General features: G+C 36.8%; 1 protein-coding gene across 1 annotated transcript; it reads right to left on the minus strand.

The window, feature by feature from the left end:
* Window positions 1-1,021: 1,021 nt before the first annotated feature.
* Window positions 1,022-24,442, minus strand: SPATA9 (spermatogenesis associated 9; the record flags this gene model as incomplete). The annotated part of the gene is made up of 5 exons (XM_070412359.1): window positions 1,022-1,601; window positions 5,682-5,777; window positions 15,484-15,711; window positions 22,967-23,055; window positions 24,430-24,442. Coding segments are annotated over 5 exons (705 nt in total), but the record flags the coding sequence as incomplete, so codon positions are not given.
* Window positions 24,443-24,737: the final 295 nt, after the last annotated feature.

The raw sequence follows: 24,737 nt of genomic DNA on the forward strand, positions 1-24,737 counted from the left end.
AGTCAATGGGAAGCGTGTCAGAGGTACGGTTAATTACCATGTTTGTCTATTATTAGATAGGATAATAAGTGAATATAGTATTATCTTCAAGGCTCTGCTTACAGAGCATTTTGCTACATATTATTGTATTTCCTTTCCTGTTGGAATATGCGTAGCATGAGATAATACAACACTTGCTACTCATTACTCATACTACTACTAAAAAACCAGCCTTGGGCTTTATATAAATAGTTTATGGCAATAGCTACTCACCAGGTAGAGGAAATGTACATTTTTAGGATGGACACATCCCAGCCTATTATATCAGGTGCCAGTCCTCCAATGACCAGGCAGGTCTTAAAATGTGGCCAGAATTTTAATGCATGGAACAAACCAAAGTACCTCCTACAGGCAAAGCCATGGCTCTAGTTTGCAGACTCAATTATAGAGCATTTTCTCTCAGGATCCAGTGACAACAATGAGTTTAATGGACTTGATTTCTGATTTTAGATCTGTTACTCTAATCTGGAAATAAAAAATGTTATATCAAGGCCTGTCCTCATGTACAGAAATATTCTCATCAGATTTGTAAATAACATTGTTTTATAAATTCCTGACATCAATGAATTGCAAAATATTCATACTTTATAGATAAGTTACAAAAGAAGTGAAATAGGCAGACTCAAACTATTTAGCCTCGTGGTGGGCAAACTGCTGCTCACGAGCCACATGTGGCTCTTTTGGCCCCTTGAGTGTGGCTCTTCCTAAGCCTTAGGAGTACCCTAATTAAGTTAATAACAATGTACCTACCTATTTAGTTTAAGTTTAAAAAATTTGGCTCTCAAAAGAAATTTCAATCGTTGTACTGTTGATATTTGGCTCTGTTGACTAATGAGTTTGCTGACCACTGATCTAGCCTGTAGATAGAAAACAAATATTATTTGAAAAATATCCCTAAAAAAGACATGTAGCATTTTGATAGAGAAGGTTTTTTTCCTTCCCAGAAAAATAATTAGAAAGATACTCAAAACAAGTCTTTAATAAAAACATAAATGTATTATACAGTACATACTCCTATATTATAAAGCACAGCATAAAGTCTAACCCCCCAAAGGGTAAATTTTCATGTTCATTAAAGAATAATCAGAGTCATATTCTGCATCGATTCATTCTGTTTTTTCTACCATATAAACACTTGAGAATGACATTTTACTAGTTCCTCCCCATTCTTTTTAAAAGCAGAGTAGTCAGTATATGAAAACTAGTTTCCTAGTTTTGTCATATGAAATGTTATTACATAGATAATTCTTAAGCTGTTCAGTGATATTTATGTTCAGATTTGCTCATTCATTTATTTCAGTTGATTGGTCAAACACAGAATGTAAAACCTGGATCTTATTACTCAGCATATTATCAGGAAAATCTGAAATATTGTCAGGCTGATCCAGTAATGAACAATAAGATTTCACTTTGATTTCACCATCGGGAAACATAGGCTCAGAAAGTGCAGGCTCAGAAAAGGATTTTCTAAGATGTTTGCTCTCCTCTCTGTTTTGCCTTATGGATTCTTCTTCTTGGAAAATTTTCTTTACCTTCTCCAGAACAGCATTAACACAGACTGTCTAATAATGAAAAAATATTGAAAAGTGAAGTTTCTTTTTAAGCTACTGAACTTGCAGATAAAAAGTCCAATAAAGTCCTATATAATAAAGAGCTAATATGCTAATTAGACCTGACAGCGGAACGACCTTCCGAAATGACCTTCCAGAATGACCAGTGGGTGGGGCCGCGAGGCAGTGGGCCGCAAGGGCCAAGGCAGCCAGGGCTGCGAGGGCCAAGCCCCTTGCCCGAATTTTGTGCATTTAGCCTCTAGTGTTTAATATAAAGTTATTAATCTACATATTCTAATAAAGAAGCACTTTCTTTCTGGAACCCCGGGCACATGGCAAACATCATGAGATTGATTCCTTGTTCTAAATATATAGCACCATAATCTAGAAAGAAAATTAAAACCTAGTATAACTCAATAAAGATATGCTTTACATCCTTTTTCTCAATTCATTAATGTTCTATATGTTTATCCTTTGATTTAATTAAATGAAACATTTCCTTTATTCTCCTGATTTAATTAAATGAAAATTTCTTCTGAGAGATGAAATGTCTCCAACATGTTAATACCTCACAGTAGGTTTTCTGTTTTTGCTTTTGTAGCCCCTGGACTTTGCTTATACCTGTGTTTACAACTTGAAGGGCACAACCATTTTGGTAAAAATTTAGTAAGCTAAATGATTTCTAAATAAACGTGATCCAATTCCCCTCAAAAAATACCATTTAGTACTTTAAGAAAGTGTCAAAACATATAGAGAAATACAATTTCAAAAACAGAATGCTTTGAGTTCATGATGACATTGTAAATCCATTGTACAAACCTGGGAATGCCAGCCTAACTCCAGACTTTTAATTAAGAGTGATATTTAAATATCTTTATCCATTAAGGCAACTGCAGGTATTTTTTTACTTGCATCTGAGTATGTCCAAACCTACAGCTATAAAACTTGAGGTGCATCACTTCCAGCTGCAGACAGCTTCATGCATTTATCCCAAATATGATCATTTTCTGTGTATGCCATGCTATGACAAAAGTTTGGGAAGCCCTATCCCATTTGATATATTTCTTTTTCCCTCACCTACAAAATTTTATCTAACCCATTCTAACCACTTCTGTCCCAGTTTTAGAAAATGAAGGAAAGTTCTCAAGATGGTTACCTCCAATACCTTTACTACTAAATCTAATGGAAATAAAATCTTCACTTTTCTTGATGACTTCTGCTTGTTTTGACACTTATCAACCTCAACCTCCTGAGTCTATTTCCTTTGCACTGATTTTCTTCCTACTTTTCTGATTATTGCTCCCTTATTTCCATGGATTTCTTAGCTCATCTTAATGTTGTTCACATTTCTGTCAACTTTTCACTTGGCATGGTTCCAGTCAGAGTGTTAATTTCCAACATATATGTTATATGCCTTCAAAACCATAATACCAGACCTGACCACTCCTAGGTCTTGCTTGGATGCATATATGACCAATTATCAGATAACCAAAAATTGTTTCTATTATCTGCTTAGAATGTTTATAGCATGACAAATCATGTGAGATTATTTCAAAAGCCTTTGGGAAATTACAGTTTAATTTTGGTTTTAGGCTGCTTTTTTTCTTTCTTTCTTTTTTTTTTTTTGTTCAACATAGCCATTTCATCCAACCCATTTTTTGCAGTGTATTTACATTCTAGCTGAATTGAATGCCAATTTTGTATGAAATTCACATTTAAGATATTGAACACATCTCAAAAATTTGAAACACTTTCAAAATATTTATTTGATAAACTCTGTTCTTTAAAAAAACCTGTATATGTGTTTAAAATTAAGTTCTTGTTGTTTTTTTTACTTTTTTAAAAGGTATCTTGGGTATTCTTGACCCCTTGTAATTCCCTATAAATTTTATAATTAACTACTCAACTTACACACACCTGCTCATATTTAAATTGGGTCTGCACTGAATCTAGATTATGGGGAATTTTAATCTTTATTACTGTGTGTTTCAATATGATAAAAAATATTAATATAAATGTGCAAGACATCTAACAAAAAAGCTATAAAAATGATTAAGATAAATTAAAGAAGACCTAAATAAACAGAGAGAGATGCCATGTTCACAGGCTGAAAGGAGGACTTATTCTGCCAATTATTAAGACTTATTATAAAGCTTCTGTAAATCATAGTGTTGAATTGGTACAAGAATAGAGAAATAGATCAACTGTATAGAACAGAGAGTCTTCAAATATACCTACATATATAAGTTCACTTGATTAAGAACACAATAAGTGTTCTTGGGCAATAGGAAAAGGGTGTTTTTTTCACCAGGGAAGTGAGTCTGTTCAATTGGATACCCATGGAGAAAAAGTTTGACTCTTACTTCATACCAATTCCTAAAAGTGAAAGGTAAAATAATAAAGCTCCTAGAATACATCAGAAATAAGAGTTTCATGACTTTGGATGTGGTAAAAATGTCCTAATTAGGATATTTAATCTCTGAACATAATGGAAAAGTTAATAAACTAAATTATATTAAAATTAAGAACTTCCATTTTAAAACACACTGATAAAACAGGAAAAGGCAAGTCATAGAATAAAATAAATTTGCCCATGTGTAACCAAAAGAGGGTTTGTTCCTAATATATTTTTAAAGTACAATAAAAAATAAAAAGGATGGACAATTCCCAATAGAAAAATAAGAAGATACTTTAACAGAAATTAACAAAAAGGACATTCAAATGTCCAATTAATGTATAAAAATCCACTCAATCTCATTAATAATCAAGGAAATGCAAATTAAAACCACAATACGATTATATCACGTATATACAGGAATGACTAAAATGGAAAAGACTGACAATACCAAGTGTTGGTGATGATGTTGAGCTACTGGACTCTATAATTTCCTGGAATGAATTGTTAAAACCATTTTTGGAAAACTGTTAGGCAACATCTGTACAAGTTGAACATGTGCATATTCTATGGCCCAGCAACTTCACCAAAGACATATGTACAAGAATATTCATAGCACCTTACAATAGCCAAAGCTGTAAATATTCTAAATGTTCAACAGTCCAATGGATAAATAGTGATAGAGTCAATTAATGGAATACTACACAGCAATGACAATCAACAAACTACTGCTACAAGCATCAAATAAATGAATCTTGCATTTAGTGCTGAGCAAAAAAAGGGCAAATACAAAAGAATATGTTGTATATAATTTTACTTATATACAATGCAAACAAAACTATCTATGGTGTTAGAAGTCAAAATAGTGGTTGCCTTTATAGACAAGGTTAGAGATTATGGGGGGACAAGAAAGACTTCTAGAATGATAGTAATATTTTTTTTCTTGACATGTGTGGTACATAGGTTAATAGATTTTATGATGATTCAAGCTGCGTACTCTTCTCTTTATATGTTATACTTTTTAAAAAAATTTAAAGGTAAGTATAAATGGCAATAGATTAAAATAAATAATCCCTTATAATTTATAAAAGCTTTTATATTTTGTCAATTATTAAGACATTATAAAGGTTCTGTAAATCATAGTGTTGAATTGGTACAAGAATGGAGAAATAGATCAACTGTATAGAACAGAGAGTCTACATATATAAGTTCACTTGATTAAGAACATAATAAGTGTTCTTGGGCAATAGGAAAAGGGTGTTTTTTTCACCAGGAAAGTGAGTTTTTTGATGAACACTTTTAAATTACAGCACTTGTAACTCAAAATACACTTTCAATTTACAGCACTCATAATTCAAGACACACTAATATTTGTTTTCCCCCAAATCACAGACTTAAACAATGGAATACTGAATTTTAGCCAACTATGGCACAATAGCTGAAACAAAACAGCTATAGCTAAATGAAAGCAAAAACCACAGTATTTTGAACAAGTGGTAATACACCTTATAAAAACAAAACAATTTAAGTTATTTAAGCAAATTAGCTTTTAGTAGATTGAAGTAAATTTTTAATGTAAAATTATTTTGTGTAACAAGAGAATAGTACCTTGGTTTATGAGTAGAATGTACAGTATATCTTTAATCTTACATAAGATAAGATTTATTTCTAGATTCTGATAATTTTGCTTAACTTACCAAATAAATTAGTGCTGCGTATGAAGCATACATTATGCTAGTTAAAGCAGTCTTTGCTGGAAAGGAAATGATATCAAACAAAGAACCCTTTCTGATCTGCAAAAACAGAAGAGAGTTTTCTTGTTAAAACAGAAGTTTTCAATGTTGCAATGTTAAATTTTACAGTGTTATTGAAAAATGAGACTTTAAGTAATTTTTCCAAATAAAGTCATTTACTTTAGATCTATCTGGGTTTTCACATTCTAAAAATATATTAGTTTCTTTTTTTCCTTTTGTAAAAAAAGTTTCTTTTACTTACTTTTGCTCATCAAAACCTGACATGTCAATTTTAAGAACCTTGCGCTGGCCGGTGGTGTGGCTCAGTTGGTTAGAGCCTCGTTCCTTGTACCAGAAGGCAATCAATGTTTCTCTGTTTCTCTCTCCACTCCCCCCCCCCCCCCCCCCCGCCCCCAACCCTCCGGCCTTCCCTCCCTTTCCCTCCTTAAGATCAAATAATAAAAAATAACCTTAACTTTTTTTTTTTACATTTACCAAGTGTTCACTAGGGGGTGCTGCTGTGCATATTAGAACAACAGTCTCTTCAAATTTATGTAATCATCCTTTACTACATTATTCATTTCTTCAATTAAGCAAGCAGTAATCAACACACTGAACATTTCCTGGAGATTAATGACCTGCTTGGAAATGTTAATCATAAATCTGCTGAAGGCCATCCTTAATCCTAGATGATCATTAAGCTTCAGGAAATGCTTTGTGCTCGCATCCAGCATGCTTTTTGAAACCAAGAGAAGGTTTACATCAATAATGGGTTTGTCTCTCAGATGTTCCCACCTTCTGGTAATAGAAGGTGTCCCTGCCTAGAATAATAATACTACATATTCGATTCAAGGGAGCTATACTTTCATAGGCCTTGAGTAGGATATAAAATGAGGACATTAGGAAAACCATTTCCTTGCCAGTCAGCAGTGCTGTGGCCATTAGCCATGCTCCTCTGCAGTAACAGCCGGGCTACTTGATGGCTTCAATAACCCCCAAAAGGTACAGGCTGTAGCGGATAAAATAATGCACACAAACTACAAAGAACAGATATTTACAACATTGAAAAACTGAAACAATGGTATATTGCAGCCCTTTCAAGTGTGTTTCCAAAGAACCTGTGATAACATTTTAATGAACAAACATTTACGTGGCACTGTGTACCAGGTTCTGTTCTAAATACTTGTTACTGTAGTAAACTCTGTTTTTGCTTGCTGCTGTCACTGCTGAATGGTGAACAAAATTGCTATCAAAAGTTCCCTTCTTATTTCTTTAGAGATTTATGGAATGCTGAAGCAAAAATATTCTCTGGCCTTGTAGCTAAGAGATGGCTGGTGGGGGGAGGCCCTTCTTATTCCCTACCTTTCAGGCTATACCAACTCTTAGATATAGGGATAGGTAGGTGCAGTTTTAGCCCCCTCCTTCTATAAGTCATTCTGGAAATTTTCCCAGTGTTCCTGGCTTCTGAAAAGATTTTCCAGGAAATAAAGCACCTGTTGCTGTTTTCCTCTTGTAGAAGAATCAAAATGATAGCATGCCTTTGAATCCCACTGTTAGGCTATAAGGAGATGTTATACTAGTAGAGAGCAGATACACTCCAGCAAAATGCCTCCTAGCAGAGTAAAAGATTATGAGTTTGTGAATATATAAATGCAAGTGAGAGGTCCATATTTAATAACTGGTAAGCCATAAGCAGTAAAAACAGAAGAGTCTGAATGCATAAGTCACTCTTTCAATGCATCTTTCTCTTTCAGATTTTGTCCTTCACCTAAAGGTAATTAAAACTGATTAGTTTCAAAATAAATTATGTATTTGATACCTGTTATGCTTCTGAGTGATGAATCTATACATTGCCTAAGGGTCAGTTTTTCACCATTTTAATGTTTTTAATAACTACTTGCTATTCCTTTGACAAATCATCCTTTTAGAAAATACATTTCCTCCAAAATTCATGGCTACAGGCAAGTGGCCATTCTTCAAACTTATGACTCACTTGTCATACATGTTTTTCATATTATAAGCTACCCTGTTTCATCTTTGGCATGCTATGAGCAGGAACAGTGTATGGTAAAAATGAGATAAAGAAAAATTTGGTAAATTGAAGGCTTTATTTAAATAATCTTGGCCTATTTCAGAAATTTTATCTTAACCTTGTTATATTAATTTTACGTTTTTTGCATATTTAAATTAAACGTATTTCATATCAATATTATTCCCATATATTTCTTTTTTAAATTTGGTAATATTACTACATAAGATATATGGATATTTCAACAGTAAAAACATTTCAATATTTAAATTTCCCCCACATAATTTTGACTGCTTCATTTCATAAAAGAACTGTGTTTATCTTATTTTCACTAATAATGGGATAAATCACCAAAAAGGAAACTATAAGCAGTTTAGAAAATAAAGATCCATTTACAGGTGACCTGACCAGGTCCCACTTAGTTTATGTTGTCCAAAACCATCTTGGCGAGGGATATCAGGGGAGTAACAGGGAAAACTCACTCAGTGACTCACGAGTAGGTGTTGTAAGAAATACTACTTTAATGGACAGGTCCAGGAAAAAAAGTGTTTCCTATTTTGGGAAAGCTACATGACCATGTCTTTGCTTAGCAACTCACAATACTAATGAGCACAGGAAATGCTCCTAGCAGTCCACACAGAGTAAAGAAAGTTTTTGACTTTGTTTATCCCAGTATTAACATCCTGTGGAGCACTGGTTTCAAATAAGCTCTTAATTGGTTGGTCCTGTAAAAGCTCAAACATCCCAACCTCTTGGCCAAACTGGAGAATTATGTCTTCAAGATTTTGGTAGTTCTGCTTTCTAGGAATGGTCCCTTTCCCCAGGCCTTGAATTACACCATCCAAGAGAGCCTTGTGGCAGGCTCATCCAAGGACCCACAGAAGTGCCTGATATTTGTGAGGTTTGTAGTTTAAACCCAAAACTGTAGTCTACACCGGAGGGTTAGGGGTAAGGAGTAAACTTTATTTAAAAAAACCTCATCCTCATCTTGAAGAAAGCACTACAAGTCACTGGGGTCCACCTGTGGCACAGACCTTTTAGAGGCTGTTTTCTTCCCTTTGCCTGCACAAAGTAGAAACAGTTACCTCTAATGCCGGAAGTGCTCCCAGTCCTGTGGCCCTGCTTGGCCTGCCAAAGTCAACAACTATGTCTGGGAGCTGACGTGGCTTGGCCCAAGTCAGCATTCAAGCTAATTATCTAGGTCACTGCAGCTTAGAGCAGCTTACAAGGCTTAGCCGATGCACCAATCTGTGAGCACGCTGGGAATGTCGAAAACCATCAGGATATTCTCCACTCGGTTTTCCATTCCTGAGGCCCCTTCTAGAACTGGCAGATCGTAGTATATCAGTACAACCTCAGCCCTGCAGAACCTAGAAGGCTTTGAGGAGCAACCTGACTCAGCACCCACAAAGGTGCAAAGCAAATGCCAGGTGCCAAGGAAGTCTGTTTTAACAAGATGTCCAGCTGGAACCTCCTAACCCAAACTCTCTGTGCTCACTCATGTCACAACAAGCCACCAGACCCTTCAGGTCACCTGTATCAGTTGGGCCTTTGGGTAATTCATATTTGGCACAATACTAGTATCTTTGAATTGAAGATATATAGTCAGTGTCCTAATGAAAATACTCCTTTATGTTCTTGAGAGAGGCAATCTGCCTGACTGGTGTTCCCACCTACATAATATCCAACAGAGCTTTGGGTACACCATCCTCTCATCAGAGATGAGACAGCGCACATGAAGAGGGCCTTTGAACATACCTAAAGATAGCTTAATGAGGCTCCTTGCTTTCCTACATAAAGCAATGTCCTCCATGCATCCGCAAAGCATATCTCCTTGCAAAGTAATTCCAGATTTCACTCCTTTTACTTCTGCACACCACAAAGTTCCACCTTGACACAGGCAGCCTGGCAAATCTTGAAAGAATTCATGCTGAACTCCGTCACGTTGGGAAGGCAGCCAAGCAGTGTACTAGGGCTGGTATAGCTCCTCTGTGCTATGCCACTTACATCTTGACACACTTTGGTGCCATTGACCTCCACATCGCATATGTTATTCTGTTGTTCCTTTGACTCTCCAGGCCATTGTCTTCACTGTTCATACTTCTCTTTTAGTCATCACTGAGACTTTCAGATTTGAGATACAGTATGTTGTTTTCTTCCTTGAAACAAGTTAGTTTCCTTTCAGTGGCAATTCTGATTCTACATCCTAGTTAATGCACATTCCCCAAGTAAAGATTCTTCCTCATTCCTACCCTCACGGGCCCAGGGACCTCTGACTTGGGACTTTCCCACTTGTCTCACTCCAGCCATTTAAAACTACTTACAATTCCTAAGTAAGGCATGCTCTCGATTTCTTCAGCATCTTCAGATACACTGTTCTCTTCCTGGAATGATTCTCCCTTTGCAAGGCTAGTTTCTCCTACTTCAAGTCTCAGGTCAAGTATCACCTTCTGGAAAGCCTACACTGACTACTCTTTGGAATGACATGCCCCTTGTTGATGCTTCCATAGTGCACTTTGCACACTTTGATGATGTAATTGCTACAATCTACTAGCACTGCTCGCTTGCTTATAACACCCACAGTTCATAGGCCCAGGACAAGACATCTATAAATGCCTACTACCGAAGCTAATGATTTTACATGTCAGGTTTTCAAAAATATTTATTGAATGAATGAAAAAGTAGAATTATACTTTACTTACTTCCAAAACCAAATTCAACCATCTTATACTGAAATTTATAAAAGATATTAAGAAGTAAAGCTGGCCCCTGGCCAGGTAGCTCTATTGGTTAGAGTGTCATCCTGATATGCCAAGGTTGCAGGTTTGATCTTCGGTCAGGGCACATACAAGAATCAACCAATGAACAAATAAGTGGAACAACATATGTCAATACCCTGCCCCCTGCCCCACCCACACACACACACTTCTCTTCCCCTTCTTCTCTCTCTCTCAAATCAATAATTGAAAAAAATAATAATAAAACGGGCCCTGGCTGGTGTTTTAAGTGGTTATAGCATCAGTCCTCAGACATAGGGTCCTGGGTTTAATTCCTGGTCAAGGGCTTGTGCCTGGGCTGCAGTTTCCATCAGCCCAGCTGCTCATGTGGGAGGCAACCAATTGATGTGTCCCTCTCACACCAATGTTTCTCTCTTTCTCTCTCTCTCTCTCTCTCTCTCTCTCTCTCCTCCACACCCTTCCTCCCTCCCTTCCTTTCACTCTCTAAAATAATCAACAGAAAAAATAAAAAAATATCCTTGGGTGAGGATTAACAAGCAAACAAACAAAGCAAAGCTGAAGGATATCTGGTTCCAGCAACATGGCAGAGTTAATGGAGAAAACACACACACACACACACACACACACACACACACACACACACACAAAACCTACAAATTCTATGTAAATTTCTACACCAAAAGTGCAATATAAAACTGAGAAGAAAAGAAGGAAGGAAGGAAGGAAGGAAGGAAGGAAGGAAGGAAGGAAGGAAGGAAGGAAGGGGAGAGGGAGGGAGGAAGGGAGGGAAGAAGGAAGGAAATCCCCTTGCCAGGAACAAAGAGGAATCTAAAAACTGGAAGAGTAAGTGTCTGAGTTTATATCCCAGGAACTCTGGGGATGTTACTGGACCCTGAAATAATGGCTGGGGCTTGAGTTTCAAGAAAGAGGCTAGAGATGAGACTTAGATACACATGAGGTGAGGAGTAGGCCTTTGGGGAGTCTCAGTGAAAGTGGGACTGGGACAAGTGCACCCACCAGTCCAGGAAGAAAGTAAGGAAGCTGGGCTCCACCAGGGGCCGATACCCCTGGAGCACTAGCTGAATCCTTTAGAGGAACAGTTCTAAGAGACAAGGAATTTCTATTTTTTAAAAATCCCTGTTGAAAAAAAATTTCAGTTAAATAAAACAAAACACCAAAAGAAATTATCTACTATGAGTGAGACCTTATATCACAATAGTCAGGAAGATTAGCATCCCCCAAATATCTCATAGAAAAATCTTTTAAAGGACCACATAGAAGTGTGTTTAAAATAATTAGATTTTTAAAAAAGAAATAAACTCATAAAAGACACTTTGAAAAGAAAAAAAAATTGGAAGTTTGGGGAAAACACCAAATAGAACTTCTAGAAATGGTAAGTATAATGTTTGAAATTTAAAATACATTAAATAAGTAAAATAGCATAATAGATACAGCTGGAGAGAATTGATTAACTGGAGGATAGCTCAGAGGAAATTATTCAAAATGCATTTAAGAAAGATAAAGGAAAAATATGAGGACATAATAGAGACAAAGAATGAAGTGAGAAGATTCTAAGCATATTTTAATAGGCATTCCAGAAGAAGAGACTAGAGAAAATGAGAAAGAAGTAATATTTAAAGAAATAATGACTAAGAATTTTTCAGATTTGAAGAAATTATCCTCAGATTCAAGAATCACAATGAGCCCCAAGGGTACTGAATCTAAAAAGCATTTGACAATCTATATATATATATATAAAAGCCAAGTGACCATAACAACGGAATGACCTGAACAACTGGAATGACTGGTTGCTATGACGCACACTGCAGCAGCCAACCGGCCTGATCAGGGCCCCGATCGGCCCCCCAACTTCCCACGGCCCCTCACCAACCCAGCCCCAATCAGCCCCCATCAGGACGGGTGGCCAGACCCCACCCATGCATGAATTCATGCACCGGGCCTCTAATAGATAATAAAAATGAAGTCGTGTATCCCTCATGACCCAGCAATCACTCTTCCAGATACACACCCGGAGAATGTCTCATACATATGCATGAGGAGTTATTTACAAGAATGTTCACTGAAGCACTACTTGTAATACAAAAAATTTGGAAACTAAGTTATCCATCTGTCTAGTAACAGATAAACTGTGAATTGTTTTTTCTTAGAATACCCCAAAGAAGTTAAAATAATAAAGCATAGCTACATATATAAATTTTTGAGTAAAAAAGGAAGTTTCAAAAAGATAAGTACAGCATACCTTTTATATAAATTTTAAGTATACACAGTAAAATATATGAATACAAATGTAGTGAAAATATAAACATATGCATGGAAATGTTCACATCAGCATCAGGATAATGATTAAGTTTGGTAGAAAGAAAAAGGGGACAGGATTGGGGCATGGTTAATTATATTTCTTTTTATAAAGGAGATTTCTGAAGGCAATATGGCAGAATATTACTACCAGGTAAATATTGATGGAACTTCTGATAAACTACCTTTCACATATTTTGAAATATTTTGATAAGGATTTTAAAAATTAAAGTTATGTCCTAAGACAATTAGAACAAGGACAAAGGAGAAGAGATGGCATAGGTGTTGATCCTGAACAGATGTCAAAAGAGAGTCAGAGTCAGCATGTGGACCTTAGATAAGTCATTTAATCCTTCAACCTGTTTCTCTCATCTCAGGTTCCTGGAATAAGTTATCACAACTAAGCTGTAAATTTACCTGTGAAACTCACTGTCAATCAAGGCAAAAAGGCAAACACATTGTGGTTTTCTTAATATTAAAGGAAATACAAATTCAACAGAAAATAGAGATTATTTTTCTGCCACTGAATTTTCATGAGTATAGGCATACAGCTCTCCAAAGATTTCTTTCAGCCCTGTACAGATTGGATCTTCTGAGAACAGGACATGGTTGAATAGCAAACAATTTTGAAAGAAAGTATATTCCTCTGGAGAGATCTAGTGATGTACTTCCCAAGACATGTCACAGGGCACTAAAAATAAAGGCCTCTCCTCCTTCCCCTCCAGAGACACGTGCTCTTCTCCCTCCCTCTCTCTCCCTCTTCCCCAACCCCACCAAACTGGGCAGACTACCAGCAACCGTATAAAAGGCTAAATCTCCTAATTTCAGGTTTCCTCTCCTGTGATGCAACTTACTATGTACACGCAGAGATAACATCTGGCTCTTAGCTCATTGCCCTGTGGGAACTGCAGGGTAGAAAACTGACACAAGATATTGCTCTGGTTGCTGTGCTTGCTGTGAATAATAAACAATCTGTGTCTCTGCCACAAGGCTCTGGTCTGTGTGTGTGTGTGTGTGTGTGTGTGTGTGTGTGTGTATTTGTATAACTGTGGCGGGCTAACTTGTTAGCTTGTAAATAATGTAAAAATCTCATTCTTCACAGCAAAGAGGAGCAAAGGAAAGATTATGAATAATGTAATGGACAGTTCCTTTAAACATGATTTCATAATGAATACAGAATGGTCTTCAAAGGACACTTTTACATCAATCCTCTGTAAAAACGTTGGATCTAACAATGCAAGGAAAGAAATGTCAAGGCAAAACATTAAATTCAGACAGACATTTTGATGGGAATTTAAAATAATATGAGTCAGCTACATTTCTTTTTGATGATCTAAAGATGCAACAACACAAATCATTTTTTACTTTCTCAAACATCAGGTATTAGTAAGACAGCTCTTTATAATGCTGTCTCAGGCAGTTCATAGTTGAAATATCTGATGATTTCTGGAAATGGCAAAATCTTTGATTAGAGAAATTCCTATATGATGAATATTTTGTTCATTTTAGCAATCCCATCCATTATCCATTTTCTCCGCTCAAAACAACCCAGATTTTTGTATGAGGATTCATCCTCTCCCCTTTCTCAGGTCATGTGGTCTGGATGGAGTTCCAACCCCCACTCTGGGAATGCTGCAGGTAATTGAGTTCTAGACCCATCAGTGATTATCATTCCCCTGGTTTAGACATAAGCCATTCTCCAAGAGTGAATCTCAGGCTTGGCCAGGAATGCTGAGTCAAGGATGCTCATTCTTTTCTGCTGTAATTCAGCCTGGAAGGATGAAACCCTGGAACAGCTGCAAATCATCATGTGACCATGAGAGAAATATCAGTCTGAGAATGGTGTCAACACGGGAAGCAGTTCAACATGGAAGCAGAACCCGGCGGCGGAGAGAAACAGGATCCTGAAGGCATCATTTGAGCACCTGTATCCAGCTATGCCCGAAACCTTATCAACTCTGTTGTTCAACTACATGAACTGATACATCTCCTTTTTGGCTGAACTCAGTTTGAGCCAGGTTTTCTCTCCCTTCAACAAAAGAATTAAAATTAATTTATTCTGGGGATTGATTAGATGCCAGACTTGCACGACTCTAAATCTTTTGTAACAAATATTTAGAATGCTTTGAATAATGTCCAGATTGAAAAACCCAGAGTTCTGTGACATAAAGTTTAGGGGGGGAAAAGTCCCCAAAACATTGTAAGAACTGTTAGCCTTTATCAGAGCCTCAATGAAGCAATCTGAAATATACCTGGATGTTGATAGGTCTATCAAAATGAGTGTATAGTTAAATATACTCAATATATTATGTCAGTCAAAGATGAACTTGGAAACATAGTTTATGGGGAAATGGAAAAAAAATGATCATTTTTAAGGTTTGTTGTAGGATTTTAGGTTTGACATAAGTAGTAATTTGTAGACTGCTATTTAGGATGAAACATTTGAAATTGATAGTTTTATATAATTCAATTAAACAACGAGATAGAAAAAGTCCACATTCCTTCCTCTTTCAGATTTATTTAAACCAGAGAATACACTTGGAAAAAGACCCAACTATTCATTTCTCTTATCCAACTATTCTTGTTTTACATGAGGGACAACCAAATGTGTCCTACATTTTTCAAATCTTGCAATTTTCTATCAAAAGGATCCATATCTTGTGCAAATGTAACATTCACTCACCTGCATGTTATATAGGGGTTGCTTTGGTGCGTTAACTTCCCTCAGCAGGCGGTGAGATATGCACCTTAACTCTAAAAGTCTACAAGCAAGTCGAGGCTGCAGGAGTTTGGCCACTGATTTGGAGGATCTGGATATGCTGTTCAATCCTTGAATTAATGCTCCTCGGTTGATCTTGGCTAAAGCAATGGCCATTTTGACTTTAGATGGCTTTTTCATGGTTTCTCTTTTCTGGAAAATAAGCCTTTGAAAAGTGACTGATGTGTGATTCTCCAGAGAATTAAAATCTACTTTAGGCAGAGAACAAGTACCACATAATTCTACACTGTGCATGGTCCCAGGCATACACTACATGTTTACTGATGATATCTCACCCCCTACAACTCATAGACCCTACTATGTACTTAAATCTCTACATGAATATATGAATTGTTCCTTAGGATAACTACCCAGAATTTCAGTTATTATTGTAAAGATATACATTTTTCCACTTTTCTCTTTAGGTTTATTTATTTTTTTGCATCGATATTTAAGAGGTCTTTAAAAAATAAACAATTCTTATTCAAATATTATTCGATGTTTGAATTATTCAAATGATAATTATTATTCAAAACTTGTGTTTCCCAGCTTACTTTAAACATTTTAAATGATAAAATTGAACATACATACATAATTCATAAAACAAATACCCTATATACTAATCAACAAGCTTAGGACACTTCTAAAAAATTCTATGAGCGTTCTGAAAAATGTGTGGCATTACCAAAACACATAAAATGTAGTACTTCTCTGCTCAACCAGAAAATGAATCAGAGGGAAATTACTTGCAATGTGGTCAGACTGCATTCCAGGCAACAAAGTATAGTTTCCATTCTTCTTTAAAGTAATGTTACGGGCTTTTTCTGGCTTCTTAGTATAAGCAACTTTGAATCTCTATTTGTTGAGTCAAAATATGTAAGTATAAAACATCTTTTAAATGAATTTTTTGGTCTACAATTAACATTACTAGTATATATTTGTCTAAGAGCTAACATGCTGTATATTTTAAATACCTCAATTTTCATCCTGAAGTAATAATTTTATTATTGTTGCTTTTGTCCTCAAAGTTCAGTCTTCTCTTACTGGTCAGCTTTGCCATGGGAAATAAAAATAAAAAGCCATTCTAGCCTGTCAATGAGGATGTATTTCTGCAGCACGTGCTGGTTTAATCTGTTAACTTTATGGAAAAGTCCCATTGGTTCACCTGTGATCTTAACCCTGCTAGTCTATACAACAGCAGAAAATGCAATCTAAATTATGGACTGCTACAATTCCAAACCATTATAGAATAGAGCCATTCTTACAAGCAAATATGTGGTAGATAGAGCAAGCAAAATAGTACGAGGTGCAATCAAATCCGGTTGTGAGCGTACCCATACCGGGGAGAGGAACCACATTGTCTGCAGTATCCAAAGCTCCTGCACATAAAGATTCAAGTCCTCTGTGACCTTATGCTTTGCTGCTGTCAGGGCGTAGAGAAGGCCACCCCAAAATATCCCACAATGGCATATCAATTGATGATCTGTTTGCATGCCTTTAATTGTTTTTTTGTTTTTTGTTATCTGGTCTTGTGCCAATTTTATTATTAGTCCAGCTATAAGAACTCAAGAGGGACAGAGGAAGGACTTCCCATCCCCCACACTGCACCGATTCTTCCTCCCAACTCCTCCTCAAGGTGAAGCAGCTAGAATAAGTACATTCTGATTACAATATACTGTGCTTTCTCTCATTATAATTTCTAATCATCAAGATGAGGGCCACAGCGCCAGGGCGATCAGGAATGGGACATGTGCAGTTGTTCTGCCTTTACTGAAACCTCCTCTACCTGATCACTCAGTGTTTTAGGAACCCTTCATTTTTGCAGTTGCAAAACATTAGCATTCTACATTTTTCCTCTTTTTATCTTATGTTTCTTTATAAAATGTTGGTGATCTGTACACATTGACCATGCACTGAATTTATATGTGTATTTCTATTAACCAATCTTGATTAATTCCCCCAAACACTATACTAAATTGAGCCATTCAACTTTCCCCTCTTTTCCAAATTGTCTTTCTAAATTTTTCTCTGTAGAAAATTAAGCGTATTTGTAACTGATTATCTGTTAGTCAAAACTCTCCTGTAGGGTTCACATAATTTGTGTTGAGCAAAAGATAGCATTTATTATACACAATATTTTTAAAAATTCAAGTGTGTATTACAATAATGCTTTCATGCACTTTTTATTATCTTTCTCTTTTTAGTCTCATCGTGAATTCGTGGCTTTTTCCAACAGACTTAACCTGTTCCTCATCTTTGTTTCCTTTAATGTTTAAATGGTTTCAATTTAATAACTGTGCTTCTTTTCAGAGTTTTGTTTTTTTCTTTTCTTTTTTTAATCCTCACCCGAGGATATTTTTCCATTGATTTTTAGAGAGAGTGGAAGAGAGAGGGAAAGACGAAGAGAAATATTGATGTGAGAGAAACACATCGATCGGTTGCCTCCTGCATGAGCCCCAACCAGGGCCTGGGGGACAGAGAGGAGCCTGCAACGAGGTACTTGCCTTTGGAATCGAACCTGGGACCCTTTGGTCCACAGGCCAATGCTCTATCCACTGAGCCAAACTGGCTAGGACCTTTCGGAGTTTTCAAAATGCTTTCTCTTTTTTAATACTTTCTTAGATACCTCAGAAAGAATTACTTCTGACAACAAACTGTTTCTGACCACCTCCACTCTCCCTGCCACAAAACACGGAATCAACTTGTTACTGCTCTTAAGAACAGTGTAAGAAACCAAACAGGCACTGGATGCATGTCCGGTGGTTCCTCGTGTCTCTGGAATACGAAAGTGACAGCAGAAGACAGCTACTTACATTCATTTTGATGGAGAATGAGACATTCTTCTTTTTAAAACAACAACAACCAGTCAACAGTTTAAGTTGATGAGTCCAATTAGTTACTTTTAAAACTAGCTCTAATAGAAAAAATTTAAATAAAACATTTCCCCCTTTTTTTTTGAGCTACCAGCTTTTTCTTTTTGTCTATTATCTATGCTATATATTTTCTTGCCTAGCTGTGTGTGCAAACTTAAATGGTGACTCCAAATTAAGAAGTCCTCATTTCTTTTCCCTCATTTTTTTTTTTTTACTCTTGGCATAAGTAAGGATCCTTGAATTGGTTGCAAAATATGCAAGTTCAGATGATTATTTTTGTCATCATTATCTTCATCTGAGCATATCAGCAAATGTCAGAAAAGAAATTCCAACCACCACCATCACCTCAGAGACAGGTACTTAAAGACCATTTACCAAAAGAAACTTAATCAGATTGGTTCAAAATATTTCTCTATTTGAGCTCCATCCTTTCAATACATATCCTGCTTTCCCTTTTTATTTTATTTTCCCTAGAGCCAGGTCCATTTCTCTATCATCAGCAGTTTTAATGCTGAATTCCAATTTCTATTATGCCAGCTTTTTACTACCCTACATCTATAAAGCCAGACTGTCAGCAAATTTTACTCAATTCTTTTTCTGAATAGCCCACTTCTCACTGTCCCAATACCAATACCCAGTCCATTGTATTTATATATCACCATCATCTCATCTGGACATTGTAAATTAGCCTTCTCACTGGTCTCCCTGCTTCTGACCTTGCCTGTTTTTATTCTTTTCCCCAACACATCAGCCAGAGAGCTACAACGAAAACATATGTCAGATCATATCTTGCTTTTCTTCTATTCAACTGCTTCAGTGGCTTCCTGGTACATTCAGTGTTAAAGCCAAAGTACATACCACGGTCGACAAGGCCCTACAAAGGTTGTCTCGTCTTTTTTTTAAATTAAATTAAATTTATTTTTTTAATATATTTTATTGATTTTTTACAGAGAAGAAGGGAGAGGGATAGAGAGCTAGAAACATTGATGGGAGAGAAACATCAATCAGCTGCCTCCTGCCCATCTCCTATTGGGGATGTGCCTGCAACCAAGTTACATGCCCTTGACCGGAATTGAACCAGGGACCTTTCAGTCCACAGGCCGACGCTCTATCCACTGAGCCAAACCGGTTAGGGCAGGTTGTCTCTTCTTTACCTCTCTGGCCACCTCATCTGTTTCTCTCCTTTTTCCTCCTCGTTACTTGTTGAACTTGTTAGGTATACTCTCACCTCAGGAACTTTGCACTAGCTATGCCATTTGATCCCTCAAGGATACCAACGTTCTCTTCCTCACTTGCTTTAAGTCTTAATTCAAGAATCACTTTCTCACTAAGACCCTCTAGAGCAGGGGTGGGCAAACTTTTTGACTCGAGGGCCATAATGGGTTCTTAAACTCGAGGGCCGGAACAAAAGCATGGATGGAGTGTTTGTGTGAACTAATATAAATTCAAAGTAAACATCATTACATAAAAGGGCACGGTCTTTTTTTTTTTTAGTTTTATTCATTTCAAACGGGCCGGATCCGGCCCGTGGGCCGTAGTTTGCCCATGGCTGCTCTAGAGTCTTACCCATCAATTGTAATCCCTACCCTTACTTCACGTTCCTTCCATGCTGTATTTTTTCTTCTCCTTAAAACCTACTATTAACATATGTTTTTTTTCTTGTTTATTGTGTTTTTGCTTGACTAGGATTTAAGTTCTATGACAATTTTTTATATCCACTTCACTTACTCATCTTTCCTCAGTGCCTGGAAAGATGGCACACAGTAGGTGCTCTATAAATGCAAGTTAAAATGAATGAATGATGAGTATCAGAAAAAAATCACAATAATGAGAAATATCATAGAAATATACCAAATATTAAATTAGAAACCACCCAGGAAGTTTTCAGTGCAAATATAGTCTGTAACTTTCACAATAATGATAGTGCCCTACAAGAAACAACCTACCAAAAATAAAAATATAACTGAATTATAGAATATCCTAGTTATGGTCAGGTAGATTTCTCTACAAAAACTCCACCATCATTCCCATCGATTTTTTTTTTTTTTGCCCCAGGCCAGCAAGATGGCCTTTTCCTAAATAAATAAATGCCTAAAATAATAATTTTTAAATTATTTAAATACTAATCACAACGTTTAGAGATTTAAGATACAATCCAATTAATAAAGCCCTCATTCCTTTTATTTTTATTTATTATTATTTTTTAATATATATTTTATTTTTTACAGAGAGGAAGGGAGAGGGATAGAGAGTTAGAAACATCAATCAGCTGCCTCCTGCACACCCCTTACTGGGATGTGCCCGCAACCAAGGTACATGCCCTTGACCGGAATCGAACCTGGGACTCTCCAGTCCGCAGGCCGACGCTCTATCCACTGAGCCAAACCAGGTAGGGCAAAGCCCTCATTCCTTTTAGTATGTTTGGGAACTAAAGAGAATTATAAAAATAATAAAATTTGCAACATTTACAATATGACCTTTTAAAAATAATCTAGTTAACAATGAGGTATTAGCATTGTTTTCTGGATAATTTATTTTTGAAGAGCAAATAACTTCAATGTGTTACCACATCTCCTAACTATTTTGGTTCCCTGCCAATCTCAGTAACACATTCTTCACAGTAAATGGTGGAAAAGAACAATATTAAGTATTTTGAAAATGAGAAATGAAGAACTCTTAACAATGTTTATATTCTCTGAGTAGGGTAAAGTTTTTATAAGTAAATGACTTCAATGAATTGGAACTAAGAAGAGTTCTTTCTCTGAGGATTAGAATACCAATCTACTTCACCAGAAAGCATGGTGCGACTCTAGTGATAATGAGGCTATGCAGAGGGCAGGAAGAGATGAAGAGAGTTGTAAAGAAACCTGAAACTTCTTTGATTAAATAAAATCCCTGTTCTCTAACATTGGCAATTGTGGAAGAATCACAGCTGGAAGGGGCAGCGGGGCTTTCCTGGTCTGTGTCTGGCCTCCTAAGAGTCATCGAGGCTCTCTCAATAACTACTGCCACGACTGTGCTGGCCCAAAGCATTTGACATCCCAGACCAAGCACGGCCACCTGCTCACCTCTTAATGCTCCAGCCATAGCCAAGAAAACTCTCCAATGCTTCAAAAGACTTATACCAAGACCGGGGGAATGTAAAGAGGGGAATCAAAGGGACACCAAGTCTAAGATATGGTACTACAAAACCCAACTTGCCGTCCGGAGCTCGTAGGCCTTATCTTACCTTACTTAGATGACCTCCGTCTGGATGCCATCTGACCGCTATGCATCCAGATAACTATTCTTCAGTGTCACCCCTCCCCAAGGTCTAGACCCAAGACCCGTGCCATTTATTCGGATTTACTTGACATTCTGGGAACATGATGCTTAATACTTTTTGGTCTAACTGACACTGCTTCCTTTGAAATATTCTTCTCTGCTCCTGCCCACTTACACCTTTGCTCACCTCGTAAACTCCTATTCATCCTTTGACACTCAATTTAAGCATCCTTCCGGCATGAAGCCCTCTCTGGCCATTCTAGGTAGAGTCCTTTATTCCTCTAAACTGGATTTACCTCTTCCCATATTCTAATGCAATTACTTGTTTATACTTAGTCTCCACAAGATTAAGCACAACGAATGGAAGAATCCTATCATGTTTATCTCTGTATTCCCTCTCCTCAGTCCCATACAGTAGTATTTAGTAAAATACTAAATACCAGTCTGATGCCTGGGTGTCTGGATGAATGGTTAAAGGTAGCTCTAATACCTCCTTCTCTGGAATGAAATATATAGGTTTTGTGATTACAGTATTTTACTCAGAGTGCTTTTTTTGTTTACTTCCAGGTTTCGGCTATGTTCTTCATGTTTGACATTGCCAAAAGTCTAATTTCTGGATAGGTAGATTGTTACTGTACCACCTAACTTTAGAATGCATTCCATTCCAACTGTGGTCAAAATGACTAAAGCAACACTTCCATTAAGAGCTGTGTACTTTTAAGTAAAGTAGGTTACATGTGTCCCCTACATATGTTACTTTTTCCTGACCATAAAATTCTCTCTCTTATCCCTCTTCTAATCCCAAAATTTTATGTTTCAAATCCTTTTTGGAACAGATGTTTAAAACACATATAGTTATCTTTCCTTTGGTATAATTTATGTCAGTTATGTTTTTTCACTGATTTAAGTGCCAGAGATTTTAATGAAAGCATATTTAGGTATTTTTCTGATTTTATAGTAAGCAAATATAAGTAAACTACATTGCAATTGTGACTGAGAGCGTTCTAGTTTTTCAATCTAACAACACAGTGACTGTCTTTAAACTTAGTTTATCTACTTCACTTCTTTGTCCCCAATCTCTCCCAATGAGTAAGAGTTAAAATTTGTGTGTGTGTGTGTGTGTGTGTGTGTGTGTGGGTGGGTGATGAAGTGAAATTAATGTTTTTCTAATCTTCAAACATTGACCTCAAAATCAAGCATTAAATAATTGGTACGATATTAAAAACACAATATATTTCTTATAATTCTTTTCAGTTATGAAATCACATTACCTGATTAGACTGTGATACTCGTGGGATGGTAGAAATATCATCTTTAAACTCATCTACAAGGTCCACGATTGTTTTCTGGATCCCCTCAACTAAGACAAAAAGAAGTTAAAGTGGGGAGGGAATCTTAAAAAATATCCCCTAACCATAATTCAAAACAACAGGGAACACTGGGTCCACTGCTTACGTGGCTGGAAAAACAAGCAAACCCTAGGGGGCTTTATTCCGTTTCCCACACCCATATCCCTTTCACAAACTTGTGTTTACTTCTTCCAGAAAAGTTCTTCAACACCTGCCCACATATCCACCCAATTGGTTTGATTGGCATGATGAGTTCTTGCTTGGGTTCCTTTGGCTTGGCAAGCTTGCAGGCCTGAGCAATGCTTGTCCTTCTCTCCCATTAGTGAGGGATGAGGGCAGCCTTCCACTTGGGAGAGCAGGGAAGGACGGAACCTACAGCTTACGGCCAGAACTCTTTGTTACTGCACAATGGGCCTCTGAGAACTTGCTACAGAATCTTCTGAGATTGCTCTGGCAGTGAGAACTGCATTTGGAGGCACAGGGCAAGAGAAGGGATTGAAAAATGAACCACACTAAGGAGTTCTACAATATAAATTGAATTTTGTTCCAAATTCTGCAGTGATACCTCAATTAATGGATCATCTGAGAACAAAGCTCCCTTTGAAATGAGTTGGCATATGTTTTAAAAGAAATGATTCACATACGATGCCAAGTGGAAAAGAAATACCAGCAGTTAATTCAGAAAGACTTCTGAACAGATTGTTTTCCTTACCCAAATGAGGGTCACTAGGTCCCACCTAGGCAAAATGGTGAAGCCTTTGTTTTGCCTGTCTTCTTTAAAATCTTTTCATCTTTTTCCCTCCGAGTACTCTCCCATTTAGATGACCATTATTCTCCTCTTATCAAACCTGGGAAGAACTGCATATTGTACAGACTATTAATAGACTACCTAGTTACAATTCAGTGCGGATGAGTTGAGTTGGTTAACACAAATCCCATTGTAATTTGAAACCTTTTCATTTAATTGTAGCAAAGTGGTTTTCTTCAGCAAGCATAAAGTGGCTGCTGGAGGTCTATTGGTGGGAAGTGTTTGGAAAAGAGAAATGTTCATCAGAAGACTCTTCTACCAAGTGGAGCCTGACGGATTCCCGGCTTTCACACAGTCCTTAGTCCTAAGAAAGCTCCCCACCACAGCATGACCACCTGTCCTAACCTTAACCTGCCTTCCTCACTGCTTAAGATAATCACACCCTTAACATTTGGAAAGTGCAATCATTGCCAGAAAGAATATCTAATTATACAAAGGTGAACATACAAACCGGGGGTCTATAAGAGAACAAAGCCCTTTATTTGTCTTATCAAGATCCTTGGCTATCAGTCTTCCTCAGAGGAACACCTGGTAGTACCTTCTCTTATCTTTTTATCCATTCACCCACAGGTCCTACCTCCCAATTGGTTTCACCCAGTTTTCTTCTCTTTTCATCAGTTCTTGCTCTTCTGGGCATCCTATAAAATTAACAAATCTAGAAGAAAAACATTTCTCATGCTATTATTTCCTACACTTTAAGCAGAACCTAACTATGTGTGTTATGCTAACAAAGTCCTTTTTGTCTCTTCTTTCTAATGAGCCTGATGAAAAAAGACTGGGCATGGTGGTGGTTATAATGTAAAAAAATTCCACCCTGCCACATTTATATTTGTGACCATATGATATTTTGCTTTTCATTTAATCATATTTATATATTTATATCCT

Source organism: Myotis yumanensis, unplaced genomic scaffold, assembly GCF_028538775.1.
Source record: "Myotis yumanensis isolate MYYU_CA2020_CCGP unplaced genomic scaffold, mMyoYum1.0.hap1 SCAF_4, whole genome shotgun sequence".
Lineage (NCBI taxonomy): Eukaryota > Metazoa > Chordata > Mammalia > Chiroptera > Vespertilionidae > Myotis > Myotis yumanensis.